A 23,213-nucleotide genomic window follows, 5' to 3' on the forward strand; every position below is an offset into this window, starting at 1 on the left:
TTCAATTTTATTAAAAATTTCAAATTGATTGGAATTGACCATTTTTTTTAAAATCTCGGCTCTACAATATATATTACTACATTTGCTCAAAATAATAAATAAGCACATGACCTCAGAAGATATCACCTTAAAATTTGATAATATTTTTCATAAAATAACTGAATTTAAAAAAATTTAAACAATAAATTCTGTGGATACCGCCACATGCCTGAAAATTTGAATTGTTGAGTCTCTAAGTTGAATTTCCTAATTTTTACTAACAACTTAACAAAAGTAAAAAGATGTTAGATACTAAATTTTAATATTTTGTTTCTTCAAATAAATTACATTTTAAATCTGAATTTAAACTAGTAGTATTAGCCCAATCATAAAATTTTTATATTAGCATAAAAAGTATGATGTTCTAAACACACAAAAATCATAGTTATTAAAAGAAACAGCTAAAAACCAGGTCAAATAATGACAAAATATTTTTATAAGAAATATCAGAACTACAAACTCTGCGATTGAATCAGGGTTCTCCTAAAACCAAAGTTGGTCTTTTTTTTTTAATTATTTATTTACAATGCACAGGTATATATGTGTAAATTTTAATCATGTAGTAAATCTTTGTTTCTGTGCTATGCTATTATTTTGCAGTTATTATAGGTATAACACATATGGTGACAAATATGTCATCGTGATGGCTTTCTATAGGAGAAAGCAGCACTGCACAAAACCATTTTATTAAAGCCATATCTTCTTTTTCACTTTTTTTCATACATCTGTAGTCATGTTTTTAATCATATCATATTTCCTGAAGTATTATTGAGACAATTCCGACTGTTCAAAATACTTAATAACAAATTACTCAGTTAATACAAAAGGCTCTTTTTCCTTTAAATACATAATAAGTTCATTTAACCATATTTACATACACCCCTCTCTTACAACATGCAAAGCTCAATTAATGAGATTTTTCAGCTCCATTTTTGAAAAAAATATTTTTATGAAAGGTCCTTTTCTAAAATGATTAATTTTTTAAATTTTTTATTTAAGGAATAATCCTGTTTTTTAAGATAAAATATTTTGAGAAAGGTCCATAATCACAATAATTCCACTTTTGTAAAAGGTCCATTTTTTCAGATAAATTATTTTGTAAAGGGTCAATATTCCTAGTTAATTCCAGTATCTTGTTAAAGGTCCACCTTTTAGGATAAATTGTTTTGTGAAAGGTAGGTAAAAGGGCTCAAAATTCTCCTGAACATACCCCTGAACTATATATTTAAAAATTATATGTTAATATAATACATATGTTAATAATCACATTTGTTACATTAGAAGATTTTATATAATAATAATGAATTGTAAATATTAAATTAATTGTAAATATTAAATTAATAACAAGTTGTAAATATTAAAGAATTCTATTAAATTAAGTGTAATCTAATGGTTAATCAAAAAATGAAACACTGTTTAATGAGCATTACCTTACTGCCTTTGAACTTATTTGCAAGACAAACAATGCAATCTTCAAAAAACTATATTTAAACCCATTAATTCAACATGTTCTATTTTGAAAAAAAAATTTATTTTCATTATTTTTATATTTTGTGTTTTGATAGCATAAAAAATAATTTAACTTAACTATTTCCACCGAGTCTAGTTCAAAAAAATAACCATGCGAAACCCCTTTGATAAACATAATAATATTTATCTTTCACAACCAAATCAATTCATGAAGACAAAAGAAACTTTCTTAAGTCCTTTCAATTCATAGATATGGATGAGAAAAATAAATATGAAACATTTTATCCACAGAATTTAAGGCGTATTTGATTCTATATTATTGAAATCAATAAAACTGAATACTTTAAAAAATTAAAAATAAAACGAGAGCACAGTTCAGTAACAAAAAAGTAAAAATTTACTGACTTTATTACGAGTGACAATTCAAGTTTACTAAGTACAATAACTAGTTAAGAATTATGTCAATTTTCACATGTTAGAAATCCTTGTTGATTATACTTAGTTTTCTTGCTCAAGTGCAAAAGCTAGAAGAATATTAAGTATGTCATAACTTTAGAGTAACAAATAAATACCACTTCATTCTGGTGATCAATTATGCTAACATTGAAAATTTGTTCATTAAAGGGCTCCATACTCTCAGTCTGATCTTGCATTTTGGCAAATAAAATAACTTAATAAGAAAAACATGGGTCATGGAGGTTCCACGATATCTTGACCAATGACATGATCGTGGCAATGTAGCCAGCATTGTGCACAGGCCACATTTATTTCCCAGATAAGCTGGTACCAATCAATCTGAAGCTGGATAGGCTTTAAATTGCAACTAGAGATAGAACCCCAGTTCTATAACTTTATACAATTACCCTAAATATCTGTGTTGAGATATTCAATTTTGGATTATTTCAACTCAAAATAGATGTCTTTAAACTAGAAATATCTGACTGACAGAATATGATACCAGTGCTTAATTTTTCAATAAAATTAAATACCAGTAAACAGATATGTGGCAACTCAAGCCACGAATAAGGTTAAATCCCCACAAAAGGGATTTCTACTAGGCGTCTTCCCTAACCGAGGGAGAATTCAATCAGAATGAAACTTGTACTGGCGAGATAAACATCTCGTGGAATCGGAAAAATCCGATTTGAATATATAATGCATAATCAGGAAAATTTTATGTTTATTTTGTGTTTATGTTTAGTGTTCCTATCGTTATGTTTAATAAATATATAAAAAAGGAAAATTTGGAAAATTACTACACAATCAATGGACATGCTATCACGATTGAATAACGCAACCAACAGGCTTGATAATAAGTAAATATTACAAGATACACATTTATTACATTTTTAAAATTAGCCATTGGTATTAAAGTATTAATAAAGAAAGTATTAATTTAGAAAGTATTAATATAGAAAATATCAACATAATACTATGCTGATATTTTCACAAAGAAGACAAATTGTTATAATGCTACATTAAAATACATACAAGTTTGATAGTTTAAAATGGGTGTAGAATAATTACAGTTAGCAATACCAATGTAAAATAACAAATAATGGCACATAAAATTAATCCACACGATTGGAAATTAATTCTCCTCTTACCTGAATAACTGCTATGCTGATTCCAGCCACAATTAGAGTAAAGAGATGTTTCTCAATTTTCTCAGATATTCTTGATAAACAGCCCTAAAGAATTTAAAGCCATTTATATAAACATCAAAATGGATTACAAACATTAAATTAACACACAAATAAACTATTTTAAAATAACAATGTATATAGCCGATGATCATGCTAAATTTTAGCAAGTCAATAAAACTAACTAATGTAACAAAAAGTATATTAATTTGTTCAGTATTTAAATTTTTCATTTAAAAATAATTTGTAAAACACATTAATTTTCTAAAAAGATTTATAATTGAAAAAAGAAATTAATAAAAAAATAATTTTATTAACATACATTCATTCATTAAGTAAATTTTTCATTCATAAATCAGGAGGTTATAACATAAAATTAAAAAAAAACATCATTTTACAAACAGCAATAGTTCTTTAACCACCTGATTTCTTGACAAGCAAACACGGTTTAAGCGAACAATTATAAATTTTCAATTTATTTTGATCTCTTCAGCTTAGCAAATTCCTTTCTGATTTCGATGACATATTTCAGTCCACGAGTTAATCAAAAAAACACAGTAAAGAGAGCTTTTTAAAAATTTGAAAATATTAAACTAATAAAAACACTTAATATTAATTATGTAAGGCATTTATTTTGAAGCATTTTCAGATGTTACTGGATTTAGAAGAAAATTTCTGGTATATTTTTTCAACGTATAGTTTTTTTTAGTACTTTTTTTTCTTTTTGTACATGGAAAAGGAGTTTTTTACATTCATATGGATTAAGAACATATATACTGAAAGAAATGACACATTCCTCCATTTTCATGCTGGGCAATTCCACGGAAGTGTCAACTTTTAAGTTAAATTTTTTTTTTATGAATTGCATATTTTAATTTTAAAAATATGTTCAAAAATAGCCAAAGTCTACATGTTGCCGTTTTATTTTTGATAATTTAAAATTTTTTGAATCTGGCAGCATTCTAAAGTAATCACATCGCTGACAAGTGAATTGTTCACATTTGTGCTCAAATTGTTTTCTTGAAAAATACTTATAAAATAAAAGAAATGTATCTTTCTTTTGCAATATTTTGATAAAAATATGGATATAGTACAAAATTTAAATATTTAAAACATTATCATTTTAAGTTTAATATATAAAATAAAAGTAACTTCTTTTACGTCATACCGTCACATGTCTTAATAATGCATAAATTTCCTGAGAACGAAGATAAGATGTGACATTGGCAAGTTAGATATAAAACCTCTTCAAAGACAGCCTAACTTTCAAACTGTTGAAATTTTTACTAATTCTTACATAAATATTAATTCTGTTTATCTGTTACATTCTGATTATCATTTACATATTAATAAAACATTTTTTAAATGAAGACTTTCTTCTACTAAACTTTTTGTCATTCCGTCACGGTCATTCCGTCACAGCAAATAGATGTTGATAACTGCTAGCCAACCTGAGGTTAATTTTCCAAATTCACATTTTACATTGCTTACACATTATACTAAAAGTACAAAATAGTTCAAAAAAATAATTGCTGCAAAATTCGCAGAAACTACCAGTTCTAAGCAGCATGCCAAAATCTTGGTTGCCAAAATGTCATTCCGTCACGCAAATAAAAAGTTCGTAAAATTAAAAGTAAAAAAGATAGAAAATCCTGTTTTTTTAGTTTATGAAGCGAATTATGCCAATAATAATGATATGCATGAGAAAAAGTTTTTTTTATTTGAAATTAGATACATAGAAACTTCAATTTAATTGTTATTTTGCAAGTCAAAATGTCATTCCGTCACATATGGAATTGCCCTGCTTTCTACGTCGTCATCACACAAAAAAAAAATTTAAAAATAAACTGTGAAATTCACTGCAGCAACAGAAAAAAAAAGAGTGAAGATAAAAGCCATGTGTATTTGCAACGAAAACTGATGATTTGGGTGCGTCAAAATGGATAAATTAAATATACGTTTTGAAATTCACGTGTTGTAATAAATAATGTACAAAAAATAGCACTAACTGACGACCAAAATTTTATAGAAAAAAAACTATAGAATTATTGCGACGAACAGTAAATACACAGGAGCAAAGATTTGAATTTCCCGTATCATTATAATATTGGGATTTTAAAAAATCATGTGGAAATCTTTACAGTAATATTTATATTATAATACATATTTATAATAATGTTAATATTAAATATTTATAATTTTTTCATATTTATTTAACCCACATATTATGCATTTTTGATGGCAAAGTGGTGATTAAGCAGCGATTGGGGCAAATAATTATTTCAATTGATATATTTAGTCACCCTGTGTCTGATAGTACAGTTAATTTTGCCCTGATTCTCCAAGAATAGGTGTTGTCAAACAGCTGACATTATACACCATTATAATCAGCATTAATTTAACTAATTAAGGAAAAGACAAAGGTATTTCTTAATACCTCAGAGTGAAGACTACTTGAAAATACATTGAATTGAGTTATTGTGGTAGCCGCATCACAAGACAAGTTCTCACTGATACAGCAAGAATTAGGGACTTTATATCCACTATCTGTTAATGATGGCAGTAAGGAGCCAGTCTCCTTTTGCTTATTATTAAAGCTTGATTCAGACCAGTCACTTATTCCATTAGCACCACAACATTTCAGCTAAAATAATGACAAACTATTATTTACGAAACATTATTATTCAATCAATATTTCAATAAAATTACTAATACATTTGCACTGAAAACATAGGAATCATTTTTTGAAATAAAGAAAATATTTACATTATGGTATGAAAAAAGTAAAAATAAATGAAGAGAGCATAAATGGTGTCACATAAACATAGGGTTGGACTGACAAAACGAGACATGTCCCATTGAGCTTTCTCAACTGCCACCCTCCGGCTCTGTTACTTTCTGTCGAAAAAACATTTTTTAAAAAAACATTTGATATTTCGTTTTGAATCTTTGCTTTTTAGTAAAAGAATTGTATTCAAACGATTTGTAATAAAATTTTATTTTATCGTTCATCTGCTTCATTTGTTATCCTTCACAGAGGAGAAAAAAATATTTTTGTTCCAGCTGACCATAAGGGAGCAAGTAGGTCAAAAGTCACAGCATAACCATCTGTAAATTCCTAGATACTAACACCCACTTCTCTTGGTTCATACAATATACCCAGTCCTTATTTTGAAAATTGAATAATTCTAAGCAATTTTAAAATTACAAAACTTCTAAATGAAGCTAACGAATTCTACATATATTGCATCATTTTTACAATTGTAAACAATTTTAAATAGATCTTGAGTTTCAAATGTTTTCCATAACTTATATTTTAATATTAATCAATTATTTATTTTAATACACGCCCACCCTCTTCCGAAGTATCTCAATCTATCCCTACAAAAGCAAATACAAGATTGTTTTGGTACTATTATTAAGAACCTTCTTCTAAGTAAAATTGTAGAATGAAAGGGAAAAAGCACAGAGACGTAGACTAATAAGAAATTACAAATTAGTGTAATTTCTTGTTTGTCAACAAAAGGGAAAAAACAGGAATATATGGTGAACAAGAGTCCAGCCTTAACACTTAATCCTATTTTTTAGTAGAATTCTATGATTCGACACAGAAAAAAGTATGTTAGAGTACCATCAAAATCATATGTCTGTCTGTGGGATATTATTTTTGCTTTTTTAATGTTTTTCAGCTTTATTTGAACCATATATTGTCTGTATAAATTTACAAAACTGTTTATGTAGTTAGAGAAGGTTTTATAATAATTTTACGGATAACTTATGGAGAAAAAAATTTAAGAGAAACTTGTAATATAAGTTACTTTTTGTTGCATTGCATCAACAGCCAAAGTTACAGCATCTTGGACACTGTATTCATTTTTTACCATGTTGGTCACAGTCTTGGAAATAGCTGTTTGAACCTGTAATAGTGAAAAACATTAGCAACAATCAAGAACCTTAACAAATTGAATATTTAAGTAAAGTACGTTAAATAAAAATAATCCAATAACATGATTAGAGCAAGAAAAATTTTTAATATACAGTAGAGAACCCGTTATCCGGAAATCAGAAAACCGGAAAACCAAAAAACCGGAACGAAGTTCAATAAATTTTCCCGCCATTTTTTTAAAAAAAAAATTTTTTTCCTCATAAGATTTTAGAATTTTTCTTTCTTTTCTGAAAGATGTTTACCTTACCATCATTTTGGAAATAATCATTAGTGTATTACTCCATCGTTTTTTCTTCTTTTTAAGATTATTTCCAAAAAAAAAATTTTTTTAGTTGGGTTTAACAATAAAAAAAAATGGCTTTTTGTGGCGATTCAGAAAACCGGAAAAATCAGTTATCCGGAATAGCGATGGTCCCGATCGTTCCGGATAATCGGTTCCCTACTGTATGTAATAATTATACCTAATACTTTAACTGTTGATAACAAATTTTATTCAAGGTAGTTATCACACAAAATCAATCAAGGTTTTCTCTATAACACTCAATAAATAAAGAAGTAAAACATAATACAAATTTACTAAGGCAGTTCAATAGTTGAAAATTAATAAGTCGACATCGGGGATGCACAATTTGCAGTACACAAATGGTAAATGCACAACTTCCCACCTTTATATTAAAAATTACATAACTTAGAAAAGAATAATTTATAATTATTCAGCAAACAAATTTTTATTCAATAATTAAAAATTTTAGATATCCTTCCACTATAACAACTGGTGCATAAAGTCACATTTCCTACTCCATAGATGCAATGTTATTTTAATGTTCATTAAAACATCAGTCGAAAGTTTGGATCCCTTAATTTTCACTATTTCACAATAGCTTTTGAGCTATTTATTTGAATCCAAAAATTTAATGCTTGTGCAAAGATAATATGTTTTTTGCGTCTGATTCTGGTTGTTTTCTGTGTCTATCTGACATGATTAATTAAAGTATTTAAGTTTAGACTCTCAAACTACATAAGGTAGATAGAAATCTGATAAATAGAGTAAATTTTTTACAGAATGAACATAAATTAAAAAAAATTCTCATACTTCGTCTTTGTGGGAATAACCATAAACAGCACCAGCAATTTCTGCAGCAAAAATCAATATAACAAATGTTGAAAACTGTAATAAAATTTAAAACATTATTGATAGAACTAAATAAAATAAGTTATTCAAACAATGTAACAATTAATGGCATATTTAATTCAAAATTCATCCTGCTCAAACTTATATTTTCAAGCATTATTAACTCCTCAAGCATAGAGTCTCTCGGCACATTTTTACTAAAATCTTCAAGTAATCCACAACTTTCCTATTGAATAACATAGTGAAAACCTGTATTCTGGTGAAGAAAGCCACCAGTATAAAATTAGGAAAAGGCCAGGACTAACATTGAGAAGGCTATTATTCAAAGTCAAACATTTAAATTTTGCTTTACACACTATCTGCAAAATAAAACATTAATCAGCAAAGTAGGGTTGATCCTTTGCAGAGGGGATAGCTTCCTTGCTTTGGTAGCCCGATGACCAGAGAGCAAAGTTGATTATTTACGATAGAACAGGAGCACCACACATCCTCGGTCCGTACGCAGGCTGATCAAACAGTCACTCACCCTATTACTGACTGTAGAAAGTGATGCTTGACTTCAGTGTTCTATTGGGAACAGTGTCTTTATCATCAGTCCACTGAGAGACTATAGGAAAAGGATTTTCACACAATGTAATCCTAATTGATTCTTTCATAATTTGCTTGAATTTTTGAAAAAAAATTTCAGAATGTGAAACTTTATGGCTTTTTTGAGGTATATCTAAACTTGCTTTTTCTAAACTTAAGTATTTAAATTACTTATGGATGTGTAAGAAAATTTGCCGTGGCGGGTTTCTCTCATGGTATAGCATCTACTTAAGAAGTGACAACATTTCAAATGTAGTTTGTACTCAATACTTTTAAAAAACTCAGTTGTAGTTAATTACATTTTTAGTAAAGCAGTTGTAGTTGGTTACAAAAAAAAATGCAATCTTTCTGACCACTGATTTATAGCTATATTTTGAACTCATGTTTCACATGTAAATGTATGGTAAGTACATAAAAAAATATGCAATGTACTATTATGAATTATTCTTTTCGTTTTTGAATTCTTCATAATAACACAACATGTTTTATTTTTAGTTCAGTATTTATTACTTATTAGTCAATATTTACAGCTATACAGTTATATAGTGATTCATAATGACATAGTGATAAAAATAGTAATAGCTATCGAATACTTAAGTATTAGTAGCGATTTTAAGGCAGAATACGAAATATATATAATGATTAACATTTTATGAAGATTAAAAATTTAAATTATCTTATGAAAAAATTTAGATAAATAATCAATCACAACTAAAACTTACTGTGCCCAGCATGCATGAACTTTCTTGCATTGCTCCACAACAACCTAAGAAGCCAATCAAGGTCATTAACGATCCAGCAGCCATCAAAATGTAAATTGACACAAAGAATTTGTCATTGTGGTCAGTTACAAGGTATGATGCAGTGTCTACATACATCCATATTGATAGAGCAAGTAATGCCACTCCAGCCAACTAACATTAAAGAAAGAAAAAATACATCAAAATTACAATAAAAACAAAATATATTGATAATTAAGTATATAAATACATATTCAATAATTCTAAAAGTACATTTTCATTTGCAAGAGTAATATTAGGAAATGAAATAAAGACTTATATGAAATAAGACATATCGTTTTATTAAGTAGAAAATAAAAAGTACAACAAGAAAATTTATACCAAGTATCAAGAAAAAAACACCAAAAATTTAAGGTAAGAAAACGCTTTTTAGGATTATAAAATAATATCTAATTTTAATTAAAAACAAAATTAAATCTTCAGTAAAATCATCTTACGGAATGTAAAACTAAAAATACTATCACGCCAGCGAGTTGACCATTATCATACATGCGATGAAACTTGCTCAGATGCACGTAATCTGACTTTAAAAGCCCCATTTCTAAATAAAATTCATTAATTTTGGATAAATGTAATTTTAATTAAGTATTTTAGGCAATACTAGCTCCAGAAACTCCGTCATTTTAACGGTGTTTTGAAAACAAAACTGCCGTCTCTAAAATTTGTAAATAAACACAGAGTGGGGATGAGTTGTTCTCTCCTGTTTCTTCGGTCTGTTGAATTCGTTCTTCTCGTTCAATACTTCCCAGAATGCAACAGCTAAAATTTAGATGAAGGACTAATCAATCAACGGAATCGCATTATTACTACAGAACAAATTAGAGTGGGTACCAGTATGAGGGAAAAAATCTTTTCTAAGATTATCATTTTTTCACTGATTCTTTCTTTAACTGAAATCAATATTTAAATTTGAATCCGTGTACTTGTGATTTTTTAAAAAACAATAATGACACAAGCGAAAGGATGTTATAGGCCCTAAAAACACATACCGAATAAATTTTTTTCCTCGCGAAATTTAGCAATTTTAATTGGAGTTAATATTAATTATTATTCACTTCGTTTAAATATTAATTATTATTCCATTTTTATTATTCATTTCTTTCATTAATACTTGCGCTCGCTTAGAAATATTACATACACGCACGACAAATAACTTATCACAAGTTTTATGACAATTCATACATGAATTCATAATGATAGTTAAAAAATAAAACCTCTAAGTTTCAAAATACGCATGTCACCGACCTAAATGCATATTACAAGGGGAAAAAAAACATTAATAGCTGCAAATTAGTAATTTAAAAAAGAAAAATAAACTTTTTCAATACTTGAAGATATTTTAGCTTCTATTTTGAAGATATTTTTCTTAATATTTGAAGATACCTTTGCCTCATGACCTGAAATATCGTCAATTTAAGATTAAGAGTTTCATCCGACAAACAAACTGGTTTCAATTAAAGAGTCATTGCGAATAATCTCGATAATGATTCGTCAAATTGTCACAACGATTAAAAAATACACAAATTTATTTATTTGCGATGCTAAAGGAGTAAATTTTTTATTATTTCATACTTGACGAGATCTATAAAATATACATTAAGGATTAAAACTCTCTAAATATTTCTAGTACCAGAGCAAAATAGACGGATTTTTTTTTCTCTACAAATATCAATTTTTATGTTATTGAGTATTTATCTAGCAAAATGTATTGTGACTTGCCAGTGACGCTTGGGTGTCTTCCCTGAGGAAATTGAAAGTGCCAAATTAAGGAAACAACTTTTTGAATAATGCAAAAAGATATAAATGCAAGACTATCTTTCTCAATTAATCACAATGTTCATTATTTTTGTTAATTCGAAATATTTAAAATATTCAAATATTTTAAGCACTCAGGAGAATTTACTAAAAATTTAAGAATAAAATACAGAAATTATGTTGTTTTAATAGTTTTATAGCAATATTTATTAAAGTAATCTAATTTTCATTATGCCCCAATTTATCAAGAGATTTTTTTTAAAAACCATCTTACGAATTGAATGTGTGTAGTTAAATAATCATAAGGAATAAAATAATATTGTAAATGCGTATTTAACAAAATACACTAAAAAGTTCAAAGAATTAAATAATTTAGATGTAAATGTTATACCAAAGTACTTAAAATAGTTAAGTAACTATTTTTTGAAACTTTATGAGAGTTTCATGTAAAGTTTACAAATAAATTTGGAAATTTTAAGAATTTTTCATATGATGCAAGAAATCAGTAATATTTATTTATTTATTTATTTTTTTAAGAAAAAATTATTCAAGGGAAAATGTTTTCTGTTATCATTATACAATACAATACATAAATATTAGATCGTGAATTTATCATGAAAAGTGAAAAAAATCTGAAATTTATTCTATGTAAACTAAACTAGGTAAAAGGTCTATTGAAAATTCAGAGAAATAAATAAATATAGCGAATAAAATTGTGTGATTAATTATCATATATTATGACAAATACTTAATACGTGTAATAAGTAGCAATGTCCGGCGCGTAAAAATTTATAAGTACAAAATTTTATTTTTTACGCATGAACATTTTATAACATTTAAATTATCAACTTGGTTTTGGTTTCATTTGATTTAGAGTGTAAAAAAAGTACACAGAAGACAACACTGCAAATAAAAATGAAAAATTCTGTTCTGTGTATGATATAAATATACATATATATATTTAAAAAATAATAAAAAAAAACTGACTAGCAGCTATTTAAAAAAGACTAAAGTTGAAAAAAATATCCTTTTAATTCTTAAAACAAAACTTCAATGCTAAAAAAATATTTTCTGGAAAAAAAGTTATACATAAACTATTGAAAGAAATAATGTCTGTCAGAAACGCTTTTAAAACTGCAGCGCTATCCTAAAAACGCCCATAAAAAACAAAGATTATTTACAAAAGCAAAACAGAAAATTAAAAATCGATCTTAGTTTTTGAAGGAAAATTTTAAAGCTGAGAATTTTAGTTTTCTAATTATTGTATTTTCAGGTAAAAGTAAAGTTTAAAGTCGAATAGAAATCCTCTTAATTGCCGCATGATAGTAAAAACGTTTATAAAAACATAAAAAATTTTTGAAAAAGAAAATATAGATAAAAATCACACTGAAAATTGTTCTTAAATATTAAACGAAAGATTTAACCCTAAAAATTTCAATTCACATAGTCGTATTTTTTTTAAAAAAAGGGAGGAATAACGCTCATTAAATACGCTCTTTAAAAAAAGCTGCCATAATATAAACTCTGATTAAAAGAAAAAGTTAATGAAAAAATCATAAGAGAAAGAGAAAAAAAAATTTTTTAGTTCGAAAATATAACTTTAACATTGAGAATCACAGTTTTTTGTAACTAGTTTTACCTCACAAGAAAAAAGTGATAATAAAAGAATTAAGTTTATTAGAAACGCTTCATCAAAATGCTTTTCTATAGATAAAACAGAAAAACAAGCAAAAATTAAACAAATAAAAAAAAAGGGTTCTCAATTTGAAAAACATAATTTGTTGAAAAAACGACGAAATTTATTTGCCTAAATATAGTTTAATTAAAAAAAAAAAAAAAAAAAAAAAAAAAAAAAAAAAAAACCATCACGATTACAAAACACATGGTTTAATGTAAAGTAATCTATTTTCAATTCCTCAATTTTCACTTTTCCATTTGTCTTTCAGAACATATATTACAAAGTTTTATAACTTAACAAATGTTAAAACCATTTATAATAATATATAGTTAAAAAAAAATTTGAAATAATTCTTTATTAAATCCATTCAAATTTACCCCCAAAAAAACTTTGTCGAAAAATACTTGTCTGGATAATACTTTGCCAAATATTTGACCAAATATTCGATCAACTGGATATTCGTCAAAAGGGCCGAATATTTGTTACATCCCAATCTAAAATAAATTCCGAAACTCTTCTTTAAATTCAACATAGGGGAAAAAATACATGCAAACATACTGTGCAAAAAACTATCGAAACTAATTCTTAAATTCAACGAGGGAAAAATAGTAGAAACAGACAAATATCACGAAATGGCTTTCATTATTAATATCCTACATAATACTCCCACTCGCAAGTATCACTTTCGAGTATTGGCTGACAAATCAATATCCCGTAACACCACGCTATCCAAAAAAAATATCTCCCCCCACCCCTGTACGACGAGGATATGTAAACAGAATATTCCCCCCAAAAAGTAATAAAACTAACGCAATAAAAAGCATGACGATTCAAGAAGCAGGGAATAAAAACGAAATGCTATTATGAATGATTAATGGATCTTTCAATCAAGCAAAAAGTGTCATTTCTAAATAAGGCAACTAAACCTTATCTTTTCTTTTATTAGTATTTTTAGTGTAAAAGCGGACAACGAAGATATAAGCCGCAACGCTTCTCCTAGGTGAATGACCCTGTCCAATTTTCTTGACCAACAATTCCGTGTTTTGAATAATAATAGCTGTTGTTTGGGTCTGTTATGATTTTGTTTCGAATCAATGGAAACTAAAGCAATTATGAATAAGAAAATATTTACTTGCGCATTAAACATATTCAAGGTACAAAAACTATATTTACACTCAGATAATGAATTACACTATAAGTTATTTCGTTTTTTTTTTATTTTCTATTTTTTATTTATTTATTTATTTATTTTTTTAATTTATTTATTTTTTTTTTAAAAAATTCAGGAGCTTAAAACTTCCTTAATGTTCTTATACTTCCTCTATCCCTCTAAATGTATACGATAAGAAAACTGAGGGTCTATATTTTCTTAGATACAAACTAAAAGAAAAAAAATTCTCTAATTTTGCACATAGTTTGCAAACAACTTTTGTCAAATAATTTTGTAACAAAAAAATTTTTTAATTAGCCCCATTTTACTTCTTTTAAAAATAAAAAAATTCTTACTGAAAAAAAAAAGAAGAGAGTGTTTAAAGCAAACGATTTTTGGGACGATTCAACTTCGTTCGAAGCACGTTCTACATTCAGTCAGAACACTTTTGAAATCATTTTCTGATTTTAACTTAAAAGCATTTGTTGAAATAAGTAAGACACAACAAAATCATAATTGGACAGCAAATTGTTTGTCTCGTGAGTAGAAAAACGAAATTAATTTAAAAACCGATAAATTAAATTAAAAATCCAATTTTTCCATTTATCTAATTATGAATGTTTTTTAAATTCAATTCTTATTTTAACATTAGAGAGGAATAACAACCTTTAAAATTATATTTGTGCTAGAACCATAAGAAATTATTCAAATAAGAAAAATACTTTTTAATGAGAAAAAAGAACACAATATTTTAAGCAAACGTTTCTCAGCGCCACAAACACTTCACAGAAAGATCAATTTTTAGTATAAAGTGTTAACTGGTGAAATTGAGACACGTGAAGACATTAATTGAATAACAAATTATTCAAAAACAAGAAGTAATTTACCCTTAACCATACGGCCATCAAGTTCCCCAGATCTTACGCTGCATTATTTATTTTTTTACGGAGTTAAGTAAAAGACACGGTTTATGACCTGCCGATGCTGAAAACTACAAAAACTTTAATATCGCACTGTAACAGCATTAAGAACATTTGATAGTGGGAAAATATAAAATATGTGGAACGAACTTGATTAAAGATTTGATGTTTGCAAGTAACATAAGGGTCACACATCATCAAACATTTGTTAAAAAAAAAAAGGTATTTATTGTAGTATGTATAACAATTTCGAAAATATAAATAATTTAAATTAGATCCTTCATTTTTTTTTTTAAACTCAGTAGTTACGACTAGAAAAACTGTTAACAACTGCCAGGCTACTAGTTTTGATAGACATAGAATTTAAAAACTTAGGCATATGTTTGTTGCTAGAAGTATGCAGTCGAAAACGATAAAACCCACGAAAAATCTTGTTTATGATTTAAAAACATTTTAAATTGCTTAAGACATAACATCAAGTGCATATTCTTTCATGTGGAGTAAGCTGAAAAATAATAATAATCAGGTTGTACAAAGAACAATTTTCCGATGGTTTAAAAACTTAGAGATTTCAAAACGTTGCATTCTTTCAATGGTGATTGCAAAAATATTTACATTTTGACATTTCAGTAACATAAATTAAACGTTCGTGAATTCAGTTAGAAAAACGTCATATGAAATAGAAGCACAGATGTTCTGATAAAACGAGGATAAATTATACTAATTAAAGGACTCTAAATGTCTTTTTTAATTATATTCTATTACAAATATTATTATTAATATAAAATGGCAATATATTTTTTTAACCAATCCATTATCCAGTTAGGAAACACAATAATACACTTTACTTCAATGTTAATATCAAATATCGATCCTTTTTAGACCTTCAGCCTTCAGCAAGGGTAGCTCAAAGTAGGTCAAAGAAATTGAGAAAACAGACGATTTAAGTAACCCTTCAAACACATCGTAAAAAAAAAAGGAACAAAATGCATTAACGGAAAGGAAGAAATTTCTTTGCTTGTTTTTACTCGAACAATTCACTCGAATTCTTATTCTTAAGCCTCAAGTTTCCACATTGTATAGCTGACAAGTTAATAGTAGTAAAAAAATAGTATGGGTGATACATCATTCCGCATCTATTATGTTCCATTTGGAACGTGATACGAAAATAGCATAGCTTCCTGTTGAGAAATGACTGTCCTACATCATCACGTGATAAAACTAGCGAACTATTCTTTGATTATCATTTTCTTTTAGTTTTATTATTTTTACACCCTCCCAAATATTTACTGGGTTCTCAGGTTAATGTAAAAAGTAACGAATCTAATATAATTTTTACATAGCAACTATATTAACTTCTATACTTAGTCCAATTTTGAGCTACATCGTCGATGAGTTTTAAAACTGGACACAGCTAGAAATGCGTGTTAATTAAAATGAAGGCAGCTAGAAATGCGTGTTAACTAAAATGAAAGCAGCTAAAAATGCGTGTTAACTAAAATGAAGGCAGCTAGAAGTGCGTGTTAACTAAAATGAAGGCAGCTAAAATGCGTTTTAACTAAAATGAAGGCAGCTAGTAATGCGTGTTAACTAAAATGAAGGCAGCTCAAAATGCGTGCTTACGAAAATGGACATAACTATTTAAAAAGATGGACATGGTAATTGATTCCTGTTTTCAAACTTCTTTTATGAGTATTTTTTTCTTTTCTCAAAGAATAAACTAATGAATCTAAATAAATTCATTATAAGATATCGTCCATTTATGTAAACTACTTGGTATATTTTATAAAACTAGTTTTCTTTTTTAAGAGTTTTAAAATCATTCGTTGTTTTTACACGATTTCCACGGATAATAAAAATGTATAATAATGGCAGTAAATTACGTTGTAGGAATTTAGAATTTTAAAACTCACTTTTTCGGTTCGAATGCAATGGACATCACCTGGAAAAAAAACATCTGTCATATACCTAGCCACCGCCCTCCCCCCATAATGAATAAATACGAAAAAGTAAGCGAGCGCTTAATTCCTCTTTTAGTTGTTAAATTTAACCTGAAAACTGAAAAGGAGTATTTCTTGCTGTGTCCATGAATACGCATTTCGAGTTGTTTCTTGATTTAAAAACTCATCAATGATATGATAATGGTTTAGAAAAATATTCATATTTTTCACAAATATAGTTTTATGCAGAACAAATTACGAATCTATTGTATTTTTCGCACAGAGAGTATACATTTCTATACCATGTTCAATAATGCTTTATATTAGTGCTTTGAAAAAGCATTAATCTTTCTAAATATAGCTTTTACACAAATCGAATTATGAATCTAATATAGTTAGTTTCCACACAGAAACTACAGACTTCTATGTTGTGCCCAATATATGCTTGGGCATGATTGGGTGATGATCCTCTTCCCTATAACATACTTTATGTTGGAGATTTATAAAAATATAAAAGTATTTTTCAAAATAAGGTTTTCATATGGAACGAATAATAATACCACGCAGAATGAATAGAGGATACTGTAACGTATAAAGCTATATAAATAACAGTTCTGTTTCTTATAAAAAAAAAACTTTCATTCACAAACAACACAAACAGTAACAAATATGAAGTACCAGTAACGGGTTACATGAAAACTCAAATTCCAAAACAAAACTAATCTCTAAAAAAACCCAACAAATCTGTTGTTCTAAAAAGGTCTTCTAATTTTATCGTCTGCTTTTATTTTATTGTTTACCTCTTTATGTGTTTAGTTTATTTTATTAATGCTTTTGCTAGCCAATTATTTTTTTAATATTTTTAGACTTTACAATACCCTGAACCAGTTACCATATGAACGTAAAATTACCAAATGAATGGTTTTAAATAGAGTATATTTTGATTTCATTGACCAAAATTAAGTTGTTTTTTTTTCTTCAGAATTACCATACATTCAGTAATTTTACCAGAATTTTGTTCCTCCGTGTACAAATGTTTTATTTCCTTTATCAACAAAATAGTTAATAATTGCTGACAACGAAAACTTTTGAAGTACAGCTCGATTTCAGTACCGTATAAGAAAAATATACATTAAAATGTAAAATCAAAACAATTTTACTAGAACATTTTGTCCAAATAAATGTTGAATCGATTTAGGAAATTACGTTATCTCCGGATGCTTTGTTTCATTTCAACAACTTCGTGACTCCGGAAAAATAGTTTATCTTGTGCATTTTTACAACCAGTGATTGGGTTTCTGTCGCTAAAAATTACCTTTATGTCATTTTTTATTACTTCCTTTTCCTATTATATCTAATTTATAAATAGGTGCAAAAAACTACAAAGGAACCGCATTGATAAATAAAAAGGCTAAAAAAGTTTACAATCCTCAGTAGTACAATTCACCTATTCTTGAAATGACTTATAAAAGCGAAAAATGTTTATTAAAAAAGTTAATTCATAAGTAAGGAGAGAATAATGAAACGAGAGAAACAACAGAGTTACGAAGTAAAAAAGTACTAAAAAATACTAAAAGTACTAAATTAAGTAGTAAAAAAATTGAAGGAAATAGTACTTACAAAAGGTTCATAATTTGTTTATGAATTATTATCTAATAAAATAGATAATAAATCAAATATTAAGAAGAAAAATAATTAAATTTTACAGTTTCTTAAAGAAATTAGTCATTTCAGCCTAATTACAACTCTATTTTAAATAGAAATCACCAAATTTTGTACCAACAAATAGTAAAGAATCCTGTATTTTCTAGTCCTCACTTTCTGCTGGACAAAATATTAATACTAATTTCACCTTTAAGATAAAAGTCACCAATATTCTTTTTTCTCCTTCAACTTTGAAGGGAGGAGGGTTAAAAAGAAAGATATGATTCATTTGCAATCGAAACTCCTGCAAATTTAAAGTTAAGGAAATTAAAGAAAGAAAAAAGAAACTGAGGAGATGAAAGTAGAATCCACTGTAAACGAGCCCTCATTTTGCTGCTGTTTGCTATAAGCGTAAAAAATAATGTTAGTAAAACCAGAGCGCAGAAAAGACTATTAAAAAAGTTCATTACCACCGAATTTTTTATGTATTTCAAGTTCAATATAACGGGGTGAAACTGCATTTAGTTTACAAAAAAAAAAAAATTGGTGCTCCTAGGGCTAACTGAGCTGAAGTAAAAAGCTACCAAAAAAAGGAGACATCCACCAACCTTATTTTTAACACATAAAAAAGTTAATCAAATTTAAAAATCTGATTTTTTTGGAGAAAAAAAAATCACAATTTCTGAAAAAGTGGCTCAAAAATTAAACGAGACATTTTCTTTGAAATTTTGATCATCTTTGAATTAGGTTAAATTATTTTTCTCTAATAATTTACAACTAAAGTTTAACTTTATAGAAATTGATAGAAACTTGCTAGGCTTAGGCTTACATATGTACTATCGCACCTATCTCATATCTCAAATTAATTTCATTATTCTATTAAGAAATTAAAACATTTAATTCTCAAAATTTTTACAATTTTTAATACGCTATGTTCTTACATTGCGCTTCAAAATTCATGATCAGTTAAAACAAGCGAAATGCAAAGTAGTGTTTCATAAATAATTATGAAAAACGTTTTTTTTTCTTTATCTTTTTTTAAAGTTTTGCTGTTCAAATTTATAATTAGTAGAGAAATATAAGAGTAAGAAAGAAAAAAAAAACTTTGAACAAGCTACAACTCAGGGCTACATTGGTTGGTGGCATATCAATTTCCTATACAAATTTATCGATTCAAATTCAATTAGAAAAATAATCGTACTAAGCAAATACCAAACTACAGCATATTTTTTTAGTAAGCTAGTTTTTTTAAAATAGTAAACAAATTTTAAAAAAATAATAAACAGAAATATTTTTTTCTTAATTTAGTCAAAAAGAGCAAGTACATAATATAATTAATAATAAAACGGAAATATTTATTTTATTGTTTCATTTGTTGTTGTCTTATGCCACTGGTCAATACTAACAAGCCTATTTTAAGACAAAGGAGTGCTCTTTTTCTTGTTTTCCAGTGGCGTCAGCTCTGGCTAAGAATTCAACTTTTGCCACACACATGCAACCCGGGTTACAGGGAAGACACATTCACAACCATTTATGCGCAAATCATTATATTGACCTGAACCAGAGCACGGTCTATCTCCGATCCTATAACCCCAGAGGTATTGATCTGTCATGGGAATTTGGAGGATCTAGTGACCACCACATATTCAGCGTGCACCAGTCACCATTTTGTATAAAAGGAGTCTTCAACCGATGGGAATCGAACTCACGACCTCTTGGACATGAGCCCAACGCCCTACCAACCAGGCTATCCTGAGCTTATTGTTTCATTTATAGGTTACAACTGTAAAGAAAGTATAAGTATTCTCAAAGCAATTTTAAACATTTGTCTAGGTTAACGATATATAATGCACTGTTAGAAATTTCTTAAAAGAAATGGTTAAATAACAATTTATTTAATTGTTATTTAACTGTTATTTTACCGTAATTTTTAGAATGAAAATTCTAACAGTGTACAGCAATAAAACCCTTTTATGATTAATTATTTATGAAAAACAATTAAATGATTATTATATGAACATCAAACTTGAATTAGTCAAAATTAAATATTTAAAATAATCCATTAAAATAGCTAATTACTTTAACATATAATGATTGCAGAAACACATTTAAACAAATTACTAATTCTTCATTACTTATTCAAATCTCATACAAATCCGATTAAACTTGAAATTCTAGCATTTCGCAGCAGCTAAACCTCGTCACAAAGGACGAAACTCTGCAGTTAACGTCATTTCTAATGACAACCATTGACTAATAATTCCATGAAACAATCTTCACTCGATCGCACCGCACAATACGCAATTCCTTGCCAAACATTTCGTCGAATGACGATATAATTCAAGCATTTGTACACGTCTAAGGCGTTTCCTCCCGCCTACGTTTAAAACTTAATAAAATTTTCTACTCAGACAGACAATTGTTTGACAGAAAGAAGACCGCTCTCTTAAAAATTCATTAGTCCGGAATAGATTATAAAATTTTAAGGATATGTCTGATAAGTTCTTCACCTGGAATCCAATTAAAATTTACAAATGAATCCTATTTTCTTAAAAAACGAAAACTGCAATTACTTACTTAACATCGGTACTCAGGATGAAAAAAATCGATTCAACTTTCATGTTAAACCATAATATCGATTAAAAAAATAATGTAATTGATAACTGTTTTGGTTAACAATAATCTAGAATGAATCCCGATTTCTTTTTCCAGCTTTTCAACCTTAAATGAACAAATTTCTTTCAGCGGAGCTACGACCTTATAATTAAACTAAGAAAAGATAATTGCGAGTGCATAAAACAACAAAATACTATTTTATTTTGAAAATATTTATATAGAGAAGAAAGAAAGAGCTTGGTGAATCAAGGGATAGAGCGATCATCTTCTCAATATGGTGAACAAGGTTCGAATACCAGCGATGGCTAGTTTCCGCACCCGCATACATTTTCCGCACCCGTATTGCACCGACCACGGCATGCTGACGTAAAATATCCTCAGTGGTAGACGAATCAGGAGTTAGAGTCTCCTTGCCGTCAGACTAACCGTGAGAGATTTTTGTGTTTTTCCTCTCTATGTAACGCAAATGTGGGTTAGTTCCATCAAAAAGTCCTCCACGACAGGAGTTCTCTTGTCTTCTGGATTGGGTTTAAAATTACAAGGCTGCGGAGTTGAATATTAGTAGTCGTAAACCGAAAAAATTGAATCGGCTGATCAACGACGATTAAAAAATGAAATAAAATTAGAGAAATGAATTTTTTTTTATCGTTTTATCATTAATTATCTTAAATTAGATTTTATGTCCTACACTTAAACTCGCAGTCCTGGAGTTTTATCTAATATAGTAATGGATTTGTTTTCGGTGTATAAACATAAACTGAAAACGAGAGGGAAAAAAAGAACTATGGTTTTCTTTAAAAGGAAAACTAAAAAGAACTGCTGTAAATGTTGAAAATAGTTATTATGAAAACATATTTCGTTATTGGCGAATTTAGTAATTTTATTTAGATTTGAATTGATTTAGTTAAAGCGCCATACACTTGAAGCTAATCTATAATTCTAAATTGTATATGCCATCTTGTTATAAAGAAGTATCTGGGCTTTAAAACAGACAAATAACTAAAACATTTTATAAGTCATTAAACTTTTTTAAAAATCGCCGAATTGGCGACATTTTATGTAACTAGATAAAAATTACCAAAACCAATACCTTATTTCCCTTTGTTTGAAAATTTTAATAAGCTTAGATAATACAGTATTGGAGTAAGCTTGTTAAATATTAAAAAATTAGACCACGACAGCTTTTCATTTTCTCGAAACGGCGGCTCTTCTCCCTATTAAAATTTTGCTCCAGTTACAGAAAAAGGATGGAGGGAGCGGTTAAAGAAATTAAACTTGACCTAAAGAAACTAAACTTGATCTAACAGTCATGTGTTACTGTTGCAAACTCACATCAGTTTTGAAAATAGCACAATATTCGCAAAAAAGCATTATTTCATCCCACTACAAGGCATTTGAAAAACAGCCTTAATCTATTCATTCATTTTTCATCTCCCTCATATAATTTATCCTCCATTAATTTAGGCGAATTTTTCGTCTCTATTCACCTATTATTGAGGAAACTACTTGAAGGACTAATTACTTGGGAACTACTTTATATCCCCTACTTGAAGAAAAATGCTTGTCGAATTGAGACTTTCCATAAAAATGACCGCTAGCGGGTTAAAAAGTTTAGACGAAGAGAAAATTACACCTACATATGTTTGGATTTTAACACATTATTTTACTTTTGAATACAGACATTAGTTAAATGTAGCAGGCGAAATATCAACCGTTTAATAAGAAGGGATGTTATGAATTTTGATATTGAAATAAAGAATTCACTATTCCGGTATAAAATCCATTAATTTAAAATTACTTATTACAGATGTAATATCTGTAAAATCAAGGAATTTAGTTTTTAGGGGCATTCTAATGTTTTCTTCTTCTTTTTTAATAACACCTTTTTCAAG

The 23,213-nt window shown here is 27.8% G+C and overlaps 1 protein-coding gene across 2 annotated transcripts in view; it reads right to left on the reverse strand.

Moving 5' to 3' along the window:
* LOC107456921 (CD9 antigen) overlaps window positions 1-23,213 on the reverse strand; it is a 72,493-nt gene that overhangs the window by 2,568 nt on the left and 46,712 nt on the right. The window contains exons 1-6 of one of the 2 annotated variants that reach the window (XM_016074900.3): window positions 10,056-10,351; window positions 9,541-9,732; window positions 8,192-8,266; window positions 6,971-7,069; window positions 5,590-5,796; window positions 3,117-3,200 (exon numbers count right to left, since the gene is read on the reverse strand). In XM_016074900.3, the coding sequence (XP_015930386.1) occupies window positions 3,117-3,200; window positions 5,590-5,796; window positions 6,971-7,069; window positions 8,192-8,266; window positions 9,541-9,732; window positions 10,056-10,157 (759 nt within the window). In that variant the 5' untranslated portion in view covers window positions 10,158-10,351. Of the gene's footprint in view, window positions 1-3,116; window positions 3,201-5,589; window positions 5,797-6,970; window positions 7,070-8,191; window positions 8,267-9,540; window positions 9,733-10,055; window positions 10,352-23,213 lie in introns of those variants that run through there. The other variant, XM_016074901.4, reaches the window with a different exon arrangement.

This window comes from Parasteatoda tepidariorum, chromosome 6 (genome assembly GCF_043381705.1).
Source record: "Parasteatoda tepidariorum isolate YZ-2023 chromosome 6, CAS_Ptep_4.0, whole genome shotgun sequence".
Classification (NCBI taxonomy): Eukaryota; Metazoa; Arthropoda; class Arachnida; order Araneae; family Theridiidae; genus Parasteatoda; species Parasteatoda tepidariorum.